Raw genomic sequence first — 18,533 nt, forward strand, 5'->3', positions numbered from 1 at the left:
CTTCCTACACAATCAAACCAAAATAAATTATGTTTAAAGGGTGTCATGATTAATAAATATACTGAAATGTAAGTTTATATATTGCCAATAAATACCTTGATTATTGAAAGGAGGCCTATTTGGAAACTGCATCCTTGGCATCATAAAACCTGGCATACCCATCTGCATAAATGGTAAACCCCGAATCTGGTAATTATAATAGAATATAACATTAATTCAAGAAAGTGTCGGAGTAATGATGGAATTAAACTTATCCATTCTGAAATCATGTAAAAATATGCCTGTTAGTATTGAAGTTAAAGTTATGCTACAGTCATACGAACTTATTGTGCGAATATTTACATACTTCATGCATATGTATTTTCAAATTCTACATGTACATGAATTTTTTTTCAACAGTTTTAGTATTTTGAAAATTATTTTAAGTTTTTGATGTTCCATCTCTACTTTGACAAAAAAAAAAAAAAAAAAAAAAATAAATTTCAATACATACTTTGAAAAAAAAAATTCTTCAAAATCACTAAAATGATGTTGTCAAAGGTTACTGATTCAAATCTTTATAAATGTAAACAAAATGTGAAAATAAGTTACAGGGAATACTTACTGATTCTGGAACTGAGGTAGGACTAGGAATGTTGACTTGTTCAAGCTCAGATAGAAGAGTTCCTGATTTTACTTTCATAATCTGTTCCTCATATACAGCCTGAAAACATGTTCGATAAAAATTTCAATAATACTGCTGACAAAACTGTTGTCAGGTAAAATATTCCATCTCATACCTTATTCTATAGATTCTATATAAGAGTGACTTTTGGGACCATCTTGGAAGAGCAGTTATGGTCAGAACTAGAAAAGTGACCATAACTAGTACACAGGTGCCCCCATAATTCCACTGTTTTCTTATGTTACAGATGGACAGTGTGACGGCTGGACAACAGAACAGACAAGGCAAAATCTAGATGCCCGCTACCCTTCCCCTCCCCTACCCAACACTGTGTGTGGAAGCCATGCAGCTAGCCTAAGGGATTACAGTGCATAGGAGTTAAAAATTCTTTCAGTAAGAAATATAGTAAATACAAGCTCCTTATTTAATAAAAGAACATTTTTCGTTATTATAAAACAGCCATGTATTTTGCTACATTTACTCTGCTGGAAGCAACCTTGTTTGTTTTAATTTCCAGGGCAAACAAATAACGACCACTTACCACAATGTTTTTAAGATTTTCCTCGGATTTCTTCACTGCTGACGTCATAAAGTCTAGAGCCTGTTGAAGGGCTTGTGGGATAGGTTTATTTTCTTCCTCGTGTCTGCAATAAAAGACATATTTATTTAAATGTTTTAATGCTATATTGGTTTACTAATTATTAAACATCTTGATTTCGATATTAACCTTCTGGTTACTGGTGTGCCACAAATAGAAATAACCTCGTAAAATAAAGAAGATTTGTAAAAATTATACGATGATTCAAAACCACACAGCTTGTTAAGTATAAATTTCCTTAAACTAATCCCTAGGCTCTTTTTTACAACAAAAGAACAAGTAAAAAATTTGTACAAAAAATTATTTTTTGACCTATTTACTTAGGTTATTTAAGTTTACATTCATGGGTTTTATAATACTGCATGTTTGTAACGTAGCTTTTCATTGGATAATTGTGACGTTTCTATATATAGTTTTATAAACAGGGCTTCTGTCAATTTATGAAGATATTCTGTAAAAAAAGGGAAGTTTGCATTATTATAAATTTGTTATAAATATTCCTGACAGGTAATTATGGCCATATATAAACGCTTTTTACAATATAAGGCTTGCCCTTTGGCTCAGGTTATATTTGCAAAGAACTATTTATATAGGACCAAATAACCTGTCAAAAATCTTAATAACTAATAATAAAACTTGTCAAATATCTTAGCAACTAATAATAAAGCAATTACACATATCTACAATGAAATGTGAAACACATCAGATTTTATTTTTAAACAATTGCAAATAATCAAATTTCTGCTCATAGAAATGAAATGTATTCACAACTTGATATAAAACAGTGTAATATCCTTTTACCATTAAGGTTAAGACAATTTCAGCCCAAACCATGAAATCTTATATGCAAATGTTTTCTTACTTTTGTACAAAACTAGACAATCTCTGTTGATGGAATGTCGCCTCTTTTTGAGCTCGCTCAAGGACACTTTTAGCAGCTTGTAACTTCACTTTCAGTATTTCCGTCTCGGCAGATATGGCACGTTGGAGTTGTGATTCGTGCATATGTCGTAACTTTTCAGCGTTGTCCATACACTTCTTGATCTCAGTCAAATCTTTATCTCTGCATTAAAACATTTTTTCACTGAATATTTATTTCGTGTAAGGAGGAACTACACGTCAAACACCGGGTCAGTTTAACTTATTTTATTACAGATCCAGTTCTACTGTTCCTCCATCAGTGTAAATAATTATACATGAACAATCATAAACATTAAAACATAAATTATGGCCAAACAACACTAAAATCGTATAAAACTGAAGGTCCTTCCCAAGTACTACTGTGACTAGAGATTTTATTTTATTTATATATTTAGGAGGATGAGGAGAAGTTGAAATGAGATTTAAGTTATATTGACTGATCTCCATACGCTATTCATGCCATGCAAAACTGTTAAATGTGAATTATTAACTTAAACTCAAATAGTAGACTTATATTTAGAAACAGCATACAAAGATCAAGTAGTATACCAATATTTTCAACAACACAGAGAAGCAGTCTGAAAACAAGAATCAAATTAAATAGCTACAAACGAAATTGTAAATTGTCATTGCGATAAAGTATAGAACCAGGTCAATCTGTTCAGTCAGACCAGCTTTTGACTGTTAGTAGCTCAAATTTTGATATTGAAATTCCTTTAATTTTGAATAGACTGCTCCATATTCAAAGCAAGGCAAATCCATTACATAAATTCAGTAAGTTAAAGGGACTCCACTTAGGTTTTTTGACATGACGGGACTGGAAATATTTTTCCAGATATTAGTGTATCATTTGATGGAGGTCTTGACCAATAACTTGTGTGCAAATTTTCAGTTTATTCCCTCACTCCTGTTCTTCCAGAGTGTTCTATTGTACAAAATGACCAAAAATGAACGCTTTTCCCTTAAAGGGGCTATGAATAACACAAAATTTATATACAATTTTATTCCGAAAAAATTCATTTATCATCCTTAGCAAATTTTAATATCCTTAGCAATTTTTTTCCATTTCAAGTGCTAATTTGAAATTTCAATTATTTATGTTTTTCAGAATTTTTTACCTCAGTGGAGTTCCTTTAAGAGGTCAGCAACATTTTTTTTTTCTTCTAAGAATGCCTTACCTTTGATCTTTAGCTAAAATTGCCAATTCATTAACTCTTCTTTCTTGCCCTATCATTTTCTCCTTCAGTCTGTAACATACACAATACATAAATACACAGCTTTGATTTCTTTGAGGCCCAAGTGAATTTCAACTTGAACTTTAAATTGTCCTTCATAACAAGGGTTTATATCACCCTTCTTCCAAATTTTAATACAAACATGTATATACCAAATTTATCACAATCTTTGATACAAAAAAACCTTATATAAACTTAAATGTGTTCAAACTAATGGAAAATATATATTCAAAATATGCACTCATTCTTTACCAATTCCAAGTTTAAGAGTATTTTCAACTAAATGTGTAATTTTTTTTTTTTTTTTTTTTAATGTACACATGTATTATTTAATAGACAAGAGCTGTCGGTAAGACAGCTCACGTGACAATTCTAAGTGCCTGAAGTAGGAAAAGGGGCATAACTCTCGTACAAGAGTATTGGTACCCGAGTTCCACATGTAAGATAATCACATAGAACAGATGTGTGAAGTTTCAACCCATTCCCTTCAATAATTTTGGAGATACATGTACCAACTTGCACACAAAAACTTAACCTAAGTGTGATGACAACTCTGACACAATGTTTATCCATGCAATATTATGATTTGTTTGCAAAGTTGTTTTGTTGTAGCTTTTTAATTAAAGAAATCTTCAAATTCTAGAGATACTAATAATATTTTGAACAATAGTTTTGGATTATAAATTTTGCCAAAATGTTTTAATAAAGTAAGAATCAAATCCTTTATTCCATGTGGAATTCAGTGGGACCATTCTCTATACCCTGCTTTAATTGACTTAACCAGCTTCTATGTCAGGAACCACCCAACCCTTTTCAGATGGCAAAGATTCCTAACTTTCTTGTATCAATACTGATAATAACTTACTCTTTATCTTGACTCTCTTTGGCAAATACTTGGTCCTGGAGCCGTTTTATTTCATCTTTAAAAGCTTCTCGTTCATTTTTCCACGATTTTTTCTCTAGTTCAAACATTCCCACTTTGTTGTTAATATCAGCTTCTAAAACCTGGTTATAGAGAACATAAATATGGTTAATCAAGTGGCAGCATGGCTGAGTGGTTAACCCAACGGCCTTGTAATCTAAAGATCGCAAGCCGCATGGGTTCAAACCGTGTCAGGAGCAAGTCCTTGATTCCTTGAGCAAGAAAATTTACACTCATTACTAAGTACTGATTGGTCTAGGAACAAACCTATAAGCTTATAGCTTCCTACACAATCAAAACTAAATTAATTTCTGTATAAACCAAATATGGTTAACATAATCTTTGTAAGGATATAGCTCTTACTGGTGAGATAAGTTTCTTTATGGCCCAAAAGAATTTCAACAGAAACTTTTGAATTGTCCATCATAAGAAAGGGATTGAACTTCGATAGGAACTTCGAATTCTTTCATGTGAGGAAGTAAATGGAGATGGACAAGCTTTTGTAAGAATGGAGGTTCTTTTCAGGTATTCACTTGTTTATGAAATCATGCATGAAGGGGCAGCCCTAGGTACCAGTAAAACTGGAAAACAGTGTTGACCTGACATTATATGTAGCAAGTAAAACTCCAGGAGTTGGTTGGAACAAAAAGGACACTTTGGTATATGCTAAAACTTCCTTAAAGCTTGTAAGTTGGCATAATAGACTTGTATTACCCAATAACATTAAATCATTATTTTAAATTTTTTTTAAGAAAATCAATTTTTGTACAAAATGCAATTCCATTTATCCTGCATATTTTATTCATTTACTTATCATTATTTTTAATTTCCAAGTTCCCTCTTATTTAGATACAACTTTAACTGATAGGCTTTCACATGTTAGAATCAGCTTAATTGATCTTTAAGTATAAAGCCCTAAACAACCAGATTGTTTTGGAGGAAATTATAAATGGTCGAAGGACACAATTTCAGAACACAAATCTCCACAATCTATGGTTAAATGCTGGTGCAAATAAATTGCAAAAGCAATTGGAAAGCAATCTATAGTTGAATTCTATAGTTTCATTTTTTACAAATGGTACACAGGTCACAAAATTGCAAATTTTTTATGATTTATTCTTAAAGATTATCTATGGAAGTCTATATTTCCATATTTGCCATAATTATTATAATTTCCTTTAAAGATAAAGCAAAAAACTTACCATAATTTGTTGCTCTTTTGCTTTATGCTCATGAATAAGTTTCTCATAAAGGGCTTTACTCTCTGCCATTACCCTTATAGCATCATCACGGCTTTCCTTCATTTGAAAATATTCCATTTTATAAGGTTCATACTCTTCTGTCATTGTTTCTACTGAACTAACTTGTACAGTGGCTTGAATGTCTTTGTCTTTCTTTTCAAATCTGATTTGAGGTGGGAATGGCATTCCCATCGGTGGAGGCATTGGTAAACGAGGCGGTGGTCGAAAAGGCACCTGAATATTTGGATTTTGATAATAACTTGAAACAGCTAATGGAGGTCGAACAAAATGTCCTTGATGGGGAGGGGGCAATACAGATTTTGGAGGAGGGGCTATCACTGGTGAAACACTAGTATTTGAATTGCTATTAAAAGAATCAAAGCCCCAAGTGGGGCCAGAAAAAAGAGTATATCCTGAATTTGATGAAATTGATGACGGCCCCTGAGGGTCCACAGTGGATTTCCCATCTGGCCAAGGATATGTGGAATTAAAACCAGAATTATTTGTAAAAGAACTAAAACTATCTGTAGTCATTAGAGGTTTTTGAGTTTGCAAAGCACTCAAATCTGAGGTTGGGGAAACAATATTCCTTTCAGAATTATAATGTCTCTTCATAAAATCTGTTGTAAACTTTCCCATGTTCTTACTATAATCCACTCCGGCTGGTGTATTTGCCCACAAACTTGACCCTCCTTTCTTTGCTGCATTTGCACTTCTTTCAAAATCTTTCCATATGTCAGCAGACACTTTGCGGAGGGTTGAAGCGCGTTCACTTTCAGTGACTGTTTTTCCTTCATACAATTTATTAACAACTGATTCAGCTAATTCCACCACAAAAGTCTCGTCAGATTTCCGGACAAACTCTTCTCCAAGTCTCTTTGCTTCATTAGCAACACTTTCTACATTGTTCTTCTCACCAATCTGATAATCTTCCTTACTAGTTTTACCCCAAGATGAATCAAAATCACTGTCCATCTTGTCCCACAAATTTGACACTTTCTGATGTTGACCGATACTTCCAAATGCACTTCCGTAACTCGGATCACTGATATCCGACTTAGAACTACACCTACTGTTTGAATCAACTTTACTGATTTCTAAAGAAGCAAGTCTAGGGTCAAGTTTTAAACCGTTCTTATAGCCACCACTTTCCTGGCTATCGCGGAGTTCACTTCCACTTTCGGAAATTTTGTCTAAATCATCAATATCGTCTAGATCTTTTGTCAACTTATGTGAACTATTATCTACAATAGGTAAATCATCAATTGAGTCTAAAGTGTCAATAACAGGAACAGGAACTGGTTTGGGAGCCGGTACTGATACAGGCACCGGAGGTTTAATAACCGTTTTAATATCGAAACTGCTGACGCCTTCTGACCAGTGCATTGGACGGTCACTTTGAGAAGATGTCGTAGTTGGTAAATCCATAAATGGAACAGCACTATTTGAATTGTTTGCATTTGGGTAACTAGATAATGTTGTTAAACTAACACTTGAATTAACTCCAGAAAAATTTAAACTTGAAGAAGTAGAAATAGATCCTGGTAAGTTAGCGTTAGTTTTTACACTTTCACTCAATGCATCAACATTATTTACACTTTTTCCGACTGTTTTCCAGGCATTAGGCACAGCTGGCTCAGTATTCGTGCTTTGACGCTCTTGTCTGCGAATTAAAGCTATTTCACGTGCGCGTACAGCGTCAGACATTAGTGAAATAACATCGTCAATGACAGCAAATTTGAGTGACTGCCTTAAAAAGTCTGCAACTCCGCCCACTGCTTTAATCTTTTCTAAAGCTTCTGGAGGAAACACCTCTAATTCCTGCTGAATTCTAGTATCGTCTATAGCTAGAGGTCCGTTAGCTTTCAGAATTTCAACAAAATACCTGAAAACAAATAAAAAGTATAAAATACAAAAAAATTATTTCCACTAATTAATATTAATCAATATTTCTTACATCTGGAAAGCTGTAAAAAGCTAATCCTGCAGTATATTGAACATGTCCTCTCTTGAATATGGATATGTCCATTTACAGTTTAACGGATTTCATTATCAAAATGTTAAAACTCTGAGCAGCCAATTGTGTAAAGGTTTGTTAGACTTCTCCTCTCTGGATTTGGACAGACTGAACACCTCTGGGATTGGTTATACTGCAAATATCTCAGCTGACCTTTTACTAATGAAACATGATATTTTTTGTATCTGCAGCTAGCATTTAATAGATTAAATGTGTCACAGGCAAACAGTCATGTCTTTTTACACACAACTTTTTGTTTTCCCGTTAATTTCAAGCTAAAACCCCCTATTCAAAACTGACACATGCTCTTTAAGTCACACCATTTGACAGCTTCTTGTCACTCCTCACCAGTAATCATACTAGTGGAAATGGAAAGAAAATCTCACCATTAGCCTGATTTGTACCTACAACCTCCAAAATTGGAGTCTGAATCTAACCCTACATCACTCTTTCTTCAGACAAATGGATAAAATACATAGAAATAATTAGATTAGTTAGACAATAAACTGCTGATGAAGCATATTTAAATGTATGCAATGTATTTAACACATTCTACTTGCCACCATCAGTAGCATGATATTATTTATCAACAACTTTGTGCAATCTTCAAATATCATGCCAAATCGAGAGGTACTGTGGCCGAATGGTTAACATGTCCAACAACAGTAATGCTGGCCCTGTGAGTTCAAACCCCTTCAGCAGCAAGCAGTTGTTTCTGTGAGCAAGAAACTTTACACTCATTGCTTAGTACTGGTTGGTTCCAGGAGCGGATTCAAGAGTGTTTCAATATGCTTATAGCGTAAAACTAAAGTAAACTAAAATAAATTAGTAATCTTCTGCAAGTTCAGAGATCAAAAGAACAATCTCTCAGTGAATGGCAAAATATATTTAAATAGCAAATGGACAAACTTTCTTAAATTTGATACATGATGAATAGAAATGTTATATTTATGAAGGTTCATTACATTATTTATTGAACTTGTTCAACAAAACCATTATGCTTACCAGTATTAAACCTACACTCATTCAAAATTATATTATTAAGAGTAAAATGGACCCCGTCGTGCTTAAAATTTAAAATGGTTGTCACTGTCACACTGTATAGAAGTTTGAAATATTTCATCATAACAAGAACTGTCGGAGGACAGTATTGGCTCGACTATTCAAAAATTTGTCACAAGGATGTTTTATTGAGTAAAATAATGCTAGTTACCTATGAATACATAAAATTGACCGAAAAGGTACATAGGCTTGTTATTAAGATGTTTTATCAAGTAAATCACTGCTTTATTATTATGAATGCATAAAAATGTCCCAAAAAGACACGAACTCTTCAGTAGTTATGGAGATAACAGCTTACAAGCAAAACTTTACCATGAATTTCTAAGTTGAAAAAGGGGAGAAAATCAGCCTAAATGCAAGATAGAATTATGGATCTTGGTCAGTGACCTACAATTAAATTCTAAATGCATATGTGAAGTTTTAAATAAATATCTTAAATACTTATTGAGGTATGTAAAACTTGCATGTAAACATTAACCTAAAGACTAAGTAGAAAAGGGGAGATGAATCAGCCTAAATGCGAGTAAAGTTATGGAACTTGGTCAGTGACATACAATTATGACTCTCCAATTATGACCCTAAGTACATGTGTAAAGTTTCAAGTATATATCTTTGAAGACCTTTAACCTTTAACCAAAATTTCTAAGTTAAGAAGGGGCAAATAATTTTGCAAATATTGCAGGCAGAGTTATGCAATTTTGCAAACTGATGTACATTGTTACTTTAAAAAAGTATTGTAAATTTCAATTGAATATCTCAAGCAAAATTGAGATATTTGACTTTACAAAAAAACTTTTACCAAAATTTCTAAGTTATAAAGGGGCATAATTTTGTAAATATTATAGGCAGACTTATCCAACTTGTCAATCTGATGTACATTGTTACTATAAATAAGTATTGTAAGTTTCAATTGAATATCTCAAGCAATAATTTAGATATTTCAATTTACAAAAAACTTCAACCAAAATTTCTAAGTTAAAAAGGGGCATTATTCTGCAAATATTGTAGGCAGGGTTATCCAACTTGTCAATCTGATGTACATTGCTACTATAAACAAGAGCTGTCAGTAGGACAGCACGCTCGACTATTCTAAGTGCTTGATAGTAAAAGAGCCTTGATAATGTTAAATTTTTTAAGTTCACAAAAGGGCTAATTTTTTTTTTATAAATTCATGTTATAGGCCTTAGAGAGAGTCTAATTATACAGTATTTGCTTGACTATTTAGGTAATGTCACAAGAGTGTTTTATTGAGTATAATAATACTAATTACCTATGAATACATAAATTTGACAGAAAAGGTACAAACGCTTGTTTTTAAGATGTTTTATCAAGTAAATCACTGCTTTATTATTATGAATGCATAAAATTGTCCCAAAAAAGGCACAAACCCTTCAGTAGTTATTGAGATAACAGCTTACAAGCAAAACTTTACCATGAATTTCTAAGTTGAAAAAGGGGAGAAAAATCAGCCTAAATGCAAGATAGAATTATGGATCTTTGTCAGTGACCTACAATTATGACCCTAAATGCATATGTGAAGTTTTGAATAAATATCTTTAATAGTTATTGAGATATGTAAAACTTGCATGTAAACATTAACCAAGAGACTAAGTAGAAAGGGGATATGAATCAGCCTTAATGCAAGATAGAGTTATGGAACTTGGTCAGTGACATACAATTATGACCCTCCGATTATGACCCTAAGTGCATGTTTAAAGGTTCAAGTAAATATCTTTGAAGACCTTTAACCAAAATTTCTAAGTTTCAAAGGGGCAAATAATTCTGCAAATATTGCAGGCAGAGTTATGCAATTTTGCAATCTGATGCACCTTGTTACTATAAATAAGTATTGTAAGTTTCAATTGAATATCTCAAGCAATAATTGAGATATTTGACTTTACAAAAAACTTTAACCAAAATTTCTAAGTTAAAAAGGGGCATAATTCTGTCAATATTGTAGACAGAGTTATCCAACTTGTCAATCTGATGTACCTTGTTACTATAAATAAGTATTGTAAGTTTCAATTGAATATCTCAAGCAATAATTGAGATATTTGACTTTACAAAAAACTTTAACCAAAATTTCTAAGTTAAAAAGGGGCATAATTCTGTCAATATTGTAGACAGAGTTATCCAACTTGTCAATCTGATGTACCTTGTTACTATAAATAAGTATTGTAAGTTTCAATTGAATATCTCAAGCAATAATTGAGATATTTGACTTTACAAAAAACTTTAACCAAAATTTCTAAGTTAAAAAGGGGCATAATTCTGTCAATATTGTAGGCAGAGTTATCCAACTTGTCAATCTGATGTACCTTGTTACTATAAATAAGTATTGTAAGTTTCAATTGAATATCTCAAGTAATAATTGAGATATTTGACTTTACAAAAAACTTTAACCAACGCAGACGCCGACGCCGGGGCGACTACAATAGCTCTCATATTCTTCGAATAGTTGAGCTAAAAAGTATTGTAAGTTTCAATTGAATATCTCAAGCAATAATTGAGATATTTGACTTTACAAAAAACTTTAACCAACGCAGACGCCGACGAGGACGCTGACGCCGACGCGACTACAATAGCTCTCATATTCTTCGAATAGTCGAGCTAAAAATGCTAATACCAAGCATCTAACAGCCCAGAAAGTTGTTAGATTGCATGGTTGCCATTAACAATAATTTTCCTTTTTCCGACCATAAAGTTGATCAGAATACTCACAAAAATAGATTTTCTGTAACTTCATCTGGTTTAGACAACAATGCTGTTTTCGGTGGTCCGGTGTATGTCTTCTCAAAGTCCTTTATTTGTGTTTTCAGCTCAGTGGGAACAGAAAATGGGTTCAGGGCTGCCTCAGGTCTGAAAGTAAAGAAATTTTCTCCTGTGACCTGTATTCTCTCTTTATTAAACAAAGACTAAGATATACAAAACCTTTTTCTTCAACTTAATTTGATAATAAAATTTCAGTTTACAACAGGAATATTGACATGTGATATTTCATTTAATCAGGTTTCAAAAGAAAACATAGACAATACCCTCTAGCAGCTGTGTTTTTAGCTTATCAAAATCATTTAAAAAATATTGGTAGATAGTTCCCCAAGGATGATCATTTCTGAGAAATAAAATTAAATTTCAAAGGAAAGTTGTTTTTTATTACAAGAAGACTTTCAAAGAAGGTACAAAGACCATTTCTCCCTTGTGGCCATGTTTTAAAAGACTCTAAACGAGCCTGGTAGATGGACACCTTATTACAACTTTTTTGAAATACTTTCAAAATCTGACAATGATAGTATTTAGTAAAATGTTACTTTTAAAGTTTCTTCTTTCGCTTGCTTTTTTTGTCAAAGCAACCACAGTCCTAGATCAAACATACATTTAAGACTCAAATTTTAGATCACTAAACAGACTTTCCTCTTAAGTTTAAATGACAGCAAATCACTAAATGAACCTTCACCTGCAAATTGAATGATATTAACCCCATTCAGCAGATGTTGCTCAGTGTAAAATGCGGAAGTATTAATGACAGACTTCCAACTGAGAGTGAACACTATATGCCTTTATGAGCTAATAAGTGCCTTAAATTTTTACATGAGAGATTTTTATAATGAGTAATTCTCCATTCTTATGCCTGACAGAAGGTCCACTAAATTCTTACTTGTTTTTATTCTCCTTTTCCTCGTCACTGAGAACGGAATTTTCATTTAGAAGAGTTTCCTCCCTTCTATCAGAGAAGTTCACCTCCACATTTAGAATCTGTTTAGTCTTGTCCTTACTTTTCTTCTTATTTTTCCGGCTTTTTCCAGGCTGGAAAAAATAATAAATTCTACATTCTCCAGATACAGTAAAAAAATACTTATCAAGAATGAAAACATGAGAGAGAGCAGAATGGTAGATTAAGAGTTATCGTTGGGCTTTCTTATTCTTTATGTATTTCATAGACAGCTCTTTTCATTTTCCACCTTAATTCTTTTGATTTTACAATTATATGAAACCATTTATCAAAAAATAACATATTGAACCTTTAGAAAAACTGAATGTCACTTAACATTACATAGATAAGACAGACAAATACTTACTTTCTGCACATCTAAAGAATCTTTTTTAAGCACAGTGGTGTCTTTAACATCAGGGAGTGCCTGTACCTCATTTTCTATGTCAGCTATAAATGCCATAGCACTAGCTCCATCTGTAATTACTTCATCTGATTCTGTAAATATACAGGTAAACCTCATCCACACTGACACTCATTTTAACACAAATCTATGTCGGTAACAACAGTGCATGCTCCTAGATATTGTTTTGACAAACCTATGTAACATGGTATTAACATAAGAAAAAGCTCTATTCTTTTGCCTGCGTGTAAAAACAGGTCAGTCTATATTGTAACTATAGTGCAGTTACTGGTTAAGTCCTAATAAATTTAATAGGAGTTAAGTAGTTATTGCACCAAGGTGACAATTTACTGACTTTAAACAGTGTTCTAATACTGTCATACAAAGGTATCTTATCTAATTCATAAAGTAGTTTTTTGGTTAATATTTTAGGCTGACATTCCCAGATACTCTAATACATGTAAACTTTTCTTTTAACTACACAAAACAAAAGAAAATATAAATTACAATCAAGTTATTTTTAAGACTGTGAATGCTACAAAAACTCGTCCAAGCTTGTCTTACCTTCATTTTTCTGTTTATTTGTAAGATATTCTTGATCTATATACTCTTTTCTCTTCTGCTTCCTTTTATCTTTCTTATCCTGTTTTTTAGCAATCTTAGTTTCACTGAAACAATATTGACATTGAAATTTATACATACTCTACATTTATATACCTCATTTTTTGGACAGTGTTCTTCTCGCAGAAGACGGGTTGATGTCTTTACTTTTACACATGACTTTAAAAATCATACACATATTGCCAGGAATAAAATTACATTATATACTGGTTATTTTCTGACCCTTGCCCATCACAATTGGAGTTAGGACCATGTGTTTTGGACGTGACATGTCGTCTTGATGTGGTAGACATTTGTGTCAAATTATCTTAAAATCTTTCAATGCATGACAAAGTTACTGACTGGACACGAACATGACTGTAAGAATACCTCTATTTTTCTTTTCGAGAAAAAGTCTAGCTAAAAATGATTATTATGGGAAAATGAGGTGATGGAATGACCTGAAAATTTGCATACAAGTTATCAATTTGTACACAAATCTCTGCACAATATTTTCGGTCCAAAAAAACCTCAATAGAGTCCCTTCAACTGTCAAGTCTGACCAAAATCCATTCTGATTACTGTTGTTTAATTTCAACAATTTTATATAAAAATTCCTCACATTAACAATGGACAATTCCATACTCAAAGCAGAACTAGTCTGATATAAAATTTAAGGAAAGTTATGATCAATGTAAACTTACAAATCTTCCATCTCAACTGCATTTAATTCCTTCATATTTGAAAAAAATCTCAACAAAAGAGCACAACAAAAAGATCTCCAAGACACTTAAAATAACAGATTCTTTGCTTTTCAAAGGCAAGAAGAAAAAGGGAAAGACACAATCATTTTTTTCTGTGTGTGTCTTTTTTTTATTATCAACATTGTTTGTCACAAAAAAAGTCAAGAAACTCACATAACCACAAAACGTGACTTGTTTTCAAGTGACTATAAAACAAAGTAACAATTCAATGTGATAATGAGACTTCCAGTAAACAAAGTAATTTTCCGGTTTTCTACGAATCAATAATGCAGTATTGTAACTTCACCATATTAACACTTTTAACTTACTTTTCCCCCCTTTATTTTGAAGCAAGGAGTTCTTTTTACTTCTATTAATAGTTTGTACTTGACTTGTGTGTTTTATACAATACATTTTATACCACAAAACTAATTGAGCCACGTCATGAGAAAACCAACATAGTGCGTTTACAACCAGCATGGATCCAGACCAGCCTGCGCATTCGTGCAGTCTGATCAGGATCCATGCTGTTCGTTTACCAACTCTATTACAAGCAGAGAAACTGATATTGAACAGCATGGATCCTGATAAGACTTATCGGATGCTCAGGCTGGTCGCAAACACACTATGTTGGTTTTGTCGTGACGCGGCTCATTTCACCTTTCACATGGTTATAGGTGGTAATCCACAATGCATTTTTTTTTCGAAAAAAGAGAGTGATAAAACAGACTTCAGGGATATTTTTGTTTTCTTTATAGAATTTGCTAACAAACTTCTCAGCTGCGACTATGAGCAAATTAACAGCACCCCTAATAGAAATAATGGGGCAGAGTATGAGATTCTTACTTTGTTGTCTTCTGCTTTTCCACAGGTTTCTTGCTTTTGCCATCTTTCATATCAGAATACTTCTCAGAGAGATACTGGAAAAATATATGTTGTTTATTATCAGACATGTATGTAAATTAAATTTCCCAATCTTCTTTATGAATTTTCTATAAAGCGTACACAAAATTCTAAACAACAAGGGCCATGATGACTCTGTAAAGATAGTTCCCAATTTTTACAATACTTGCTTCCCTTGCTATAGTAGTAGCCATATTGTGGGTCAATATTCTAAACATTTTAACACAGATTTAAATAAGATGATCTTTATCAATTTCTTTAATACTTTAGACAATACAGAAAAGTGGACCGGGCACCCCGTAACTGTCATGCTATATAACTAACTGAAATTATTTTAACAATCTAAGTAGATGGTTACTCAAGTATCGTTTCAGTTAATATCGTTTCATACAAACAAGTTTTTTCAGAAGAAATTTTCCATGATTTCCCTATCTGACAAAAACAGACCACAGAGACACACCCTAGCATCCATGCTTTTTATTCAATCATATTCAAAGTTTTCCCTATAATCATATACATCTATGGGAAAACTAGAACTCCGCGAGTCGGATGTGTCGCCTTGTGAACAATGTAGTTTAGGGGAAATGGCCAGGACAAAAATGAAATATGAAAAATAACAAAGGGCAATAACTAAAAAAATAAGTGCAGAGCAGCAGTTTCTGTACACTGCAGTTCTTATCAATAACATATATCATTCTATGATGTTTCAAGTCAATAGCTTTCATACTTGAGGAGAAATGACCAGGACAAAAATAAAGTATGAAATTTAACAAGGGCCATAACTCAAAAATTAAGAAATGCAGAGTACCGATTCTTGTGCACTGCACTTCTTAATAATGAGATGTATCATCCTATGAAAGTTCAAGTCCATAGCTTTTATACTTAAGGAGAAATGGCCCGGACAAAATTTAAGTATGAAAATAAACAAAGGGCAATAACTCAAAAAATAAGAAATGCAGAGTACCAGTTCTTGTGCACTGCACTTCTTCTTAATGAGACCTATCATCCTATGAAGTTTCAAGTCCATGGCTTTTATACATTAGGAGAAATGGCCCGGACAAAAATAAAGTATGAAAATTAACAAAGGGCAATAACTCAAAAATTAGGAAGTGCAGAGTACTGGTTCTTGTGCACTGCATTTCTTCTTAATGAGATCTATCATCCTATGAAGTTTCAAGTCCATAGCTTTTTTAGTTGAAGAGAAATGGCCCGGACAAAATTAATGTATGAAAATTAACAAAGGGCAATAACTCAAAAAATAAGAACTGCAGAGTACCGGTTCTTGTGCACTGCACTTCGGGTTATTGTAAGAAGCATGCATACCAAGTTTGAAGTCAATCAGACTTATAGTGACTGAGTTATGCTCCGGACAAGCTTTAGGGGACGCCGACAACGACGCCGACACCGCCGCCGACACCGCCGACGAGAGTAACCCCTATATGTCACCTTTTCAAGGCGACACAAAAAGACCTCACACCTTGCCACCCATGCTTTTTATTAAATCAAAATAATTTGAAACAATATTGGCAGATGCTCACCCATTAATCATTTCAGTAAAATATTGTCAAAATCTGACAAAAAGATTTTCCATAAAGCAGATTTTCCCATTTGGTTGCCATAGCAACCATAGTTCTGAATAGAATCGGCCTCCATATGGTCTATTTATAAATATTAATATCATCTTTCACACTCCAGTTAGAAAAAAACAATATAAGTATAATCTGTTTTAATTAGGCATACCTCTTTAGAGAGACTGTCAGATCTGACAACGTGTACTTTAATGATGAAACACGCACAATCTGGTGTCGGACATATGGTGTCTAAAACATCCTGAAAATAACCATAAACACTTTCAAATAGTGACTGATATATATGAATATACATCTTTCACAGATTGATGTGCCCTAGTGGCAATAATAAAAGACCTCTGATACCAGTGCACAGCCAGGCTAACCTGCGTGTCTTAGACTCTGTACGGCTGACTTCTTACATTTATATGTTTTTTTTACACTGAAAATCATTTTAACTTTTCATACTTTATAGAAGAAATTTTCACAACATATTAAATTTTGTAAAGAAATGTTCATTAAAATCTAGAATCATATAAATCAAAAAGAACTGAAAATAGAACTTCACTTTCGTCACCTTGGTGCAATAAAAGGTTAACTTCTAATATAATTTAATAGAAGTTAACATGTTATTGCACTAAGGTGACATAATATTTAACCTCCTAAATATAGCAAAATGTTACTTATGCAAAAATATCTTATTTTGAAAAAGACTACTTCAAATTCCAACAGGATTACCACAAAAAGCTGTGTAAGAGCTATAAAGATCCATCCAATGTTTAAGAAGAAGCATTTAATAAAACAAGCCTATGTCACATTAGGCAAGCTCACTGTATAATGTTCTATAAGTACATCTTGCTGTAAGCTTGTCACTAAATTTCATCTGACCAAACTGCACAAGTCCATTACATTAAAATAGCCATGTATAGTTTATAATACTTTAACTAATTTTCATGACTGAAATCTATATAGAAAATAAAATACATTAGCAAATGAAATTAAAAAAAAAAAATCCAAACAGCAAATACAAGTAATTGAACTTTTTTTCTGAATTGGCCAAAACCTTAAAATAAAGTTTCCCTTGAAACTTCACACAAACTTTCTAGAAGTCAATGTGATTGTAATATGACAGAAAGTTGTGTGCCTTAAATTCATTATACAGATAAGAATATGATAACTTCCTACCTTATCACTTTGTTTATTCAAGCTATTTTTGTACGACCTGAAACAAACTTGATGGAATGTGACCACACAATGCATCTGACATATAATCTGTATGTAGCCCTGAAAATAATCAATATGTGTATTGTAAAGTTAATTACACAGTTCATCTGACATATAATCTGTATCTAGCCCTGAAAATAATCAATATGTGTATTATAAAGATAATTACACAGTTCACCTGATTCAGAGTTTGCATATTTTCCTGAATAAAAAATCAGAAATCTAGAAATTACTAATTGTGTCTTAAAATGCAGTTAGTTTTATGTGGATTATGAATCTTTTTACTTTTCCTAACTTTAAAACTGCACTTGAGGACTAGTAATACCCATGTGACCAGTGCAATCCACTCAAGACCTCTGCCGGCAGCCCTGTGACATCTGATAATGGTCTGCACTGGTCACTATTCAATCAGGAAATTTTTCCCTGTAACTGATGGATTGAAAGATGATCTTTACCTTGAAATCTGGGTCTGTGAGATAGATTACTGTACGTTTATCAGAAGTGTCCATATGATTCCTGCACACAGCATCCGGTGTTGGTGGAAATTTACATAACTGTAGCAGATTTTTTAAACTATCCTGTATAAAAAAATAAGAAAACATGAACATGTATATCCGTCATTTTTAATGAAAATATTGTTTTTTGGTTGGGTTTTACATCACACCAACATAGTATAGGTCACATGGCAACGTTCCATTTTTTCTGGTGGAGGAAGACCTCAGG

At 32.8% G+C, this 18,533-nt stretch overlaps 1 protein-coding gene across 1 annotated transcript in view; it reads right to left on the bottom strand.

Moving 5' to 3' along the window:
• The window catches only part of LOC132734710 (uncharacterized), a 63,311-nt gene that overhangs the window by 4,593 nt on the left and 40,185 nt on the right, over positions 1-18,533 (bottom strand). The window contains exons 20-34 of the mRNA XM_060721504.1: positions 18,266-18,388; positions 17,772-17,870; positions 16,759-16,848; positions 14,962-15,035; positions 13,337-13,440; positions 12,737-12,867; positions 12,316-12,464; positions 11,382-11,519; positions 5,543-7,466; positions 4,284-4,423; positions 3,362-3,430; positions 2,125-2,325; positions 1,206-1,308; positions 605-703; positions 96-186 (exon numbers count right to left, since the gene is read on the bottom strand). Coding sequence (XP_060577487.1) covers positions 96-186; positions 605-703; positions 1,206-1,308; positions 2,125-2,325; positions 3,362-3,430; positions 4,284-4,423; positions 5,543-7,466; positions 11,382-11,519; positions 12,316-12,464; positions 12,737-12,867; positions 13,337-13,440; positions 14,962-15,035; positions 16,759-16,848; positions 17,772-17,870; positions 18,266-18,388 — 3,535 coding nt within the window. The remainder of the gene's footprint in view (positions 1-95; positions 187-604; positions 704-1,205; positions 1,309-2,124; positions 2,326-3,361; positions 3,431-4,283; positions 4,424-5,542; positions 7,467-11,381; positions 11,520-12,315; positions 12,465-12,736; positions 12,868-13,336; positions 13,441-14,961; positions 15,036-16,758; positions 16,849-17,771; positions 17,871-18,265; positions 18,389-18,533) is intronic.

The sequence above is a fragment of the Ruditapes philippinarum genome, unplaced genomic scaffold (assembly GCF_026571515.1).
Source record: "Ruditapes philippinarum isolate M1 unplaced genomic scaffold, ASM2657151v2 ctg1335_1_1_1_1, whole genome shotgun sequence".
In the NCBI taxonomy this organism is placed as follows: domain Eukaryota; kingdom Metazoa; phylum Mollusca; class Bivalvia; order Venerida; family Veneridae; genus Ruditapes; species Ruditapes philippinarum.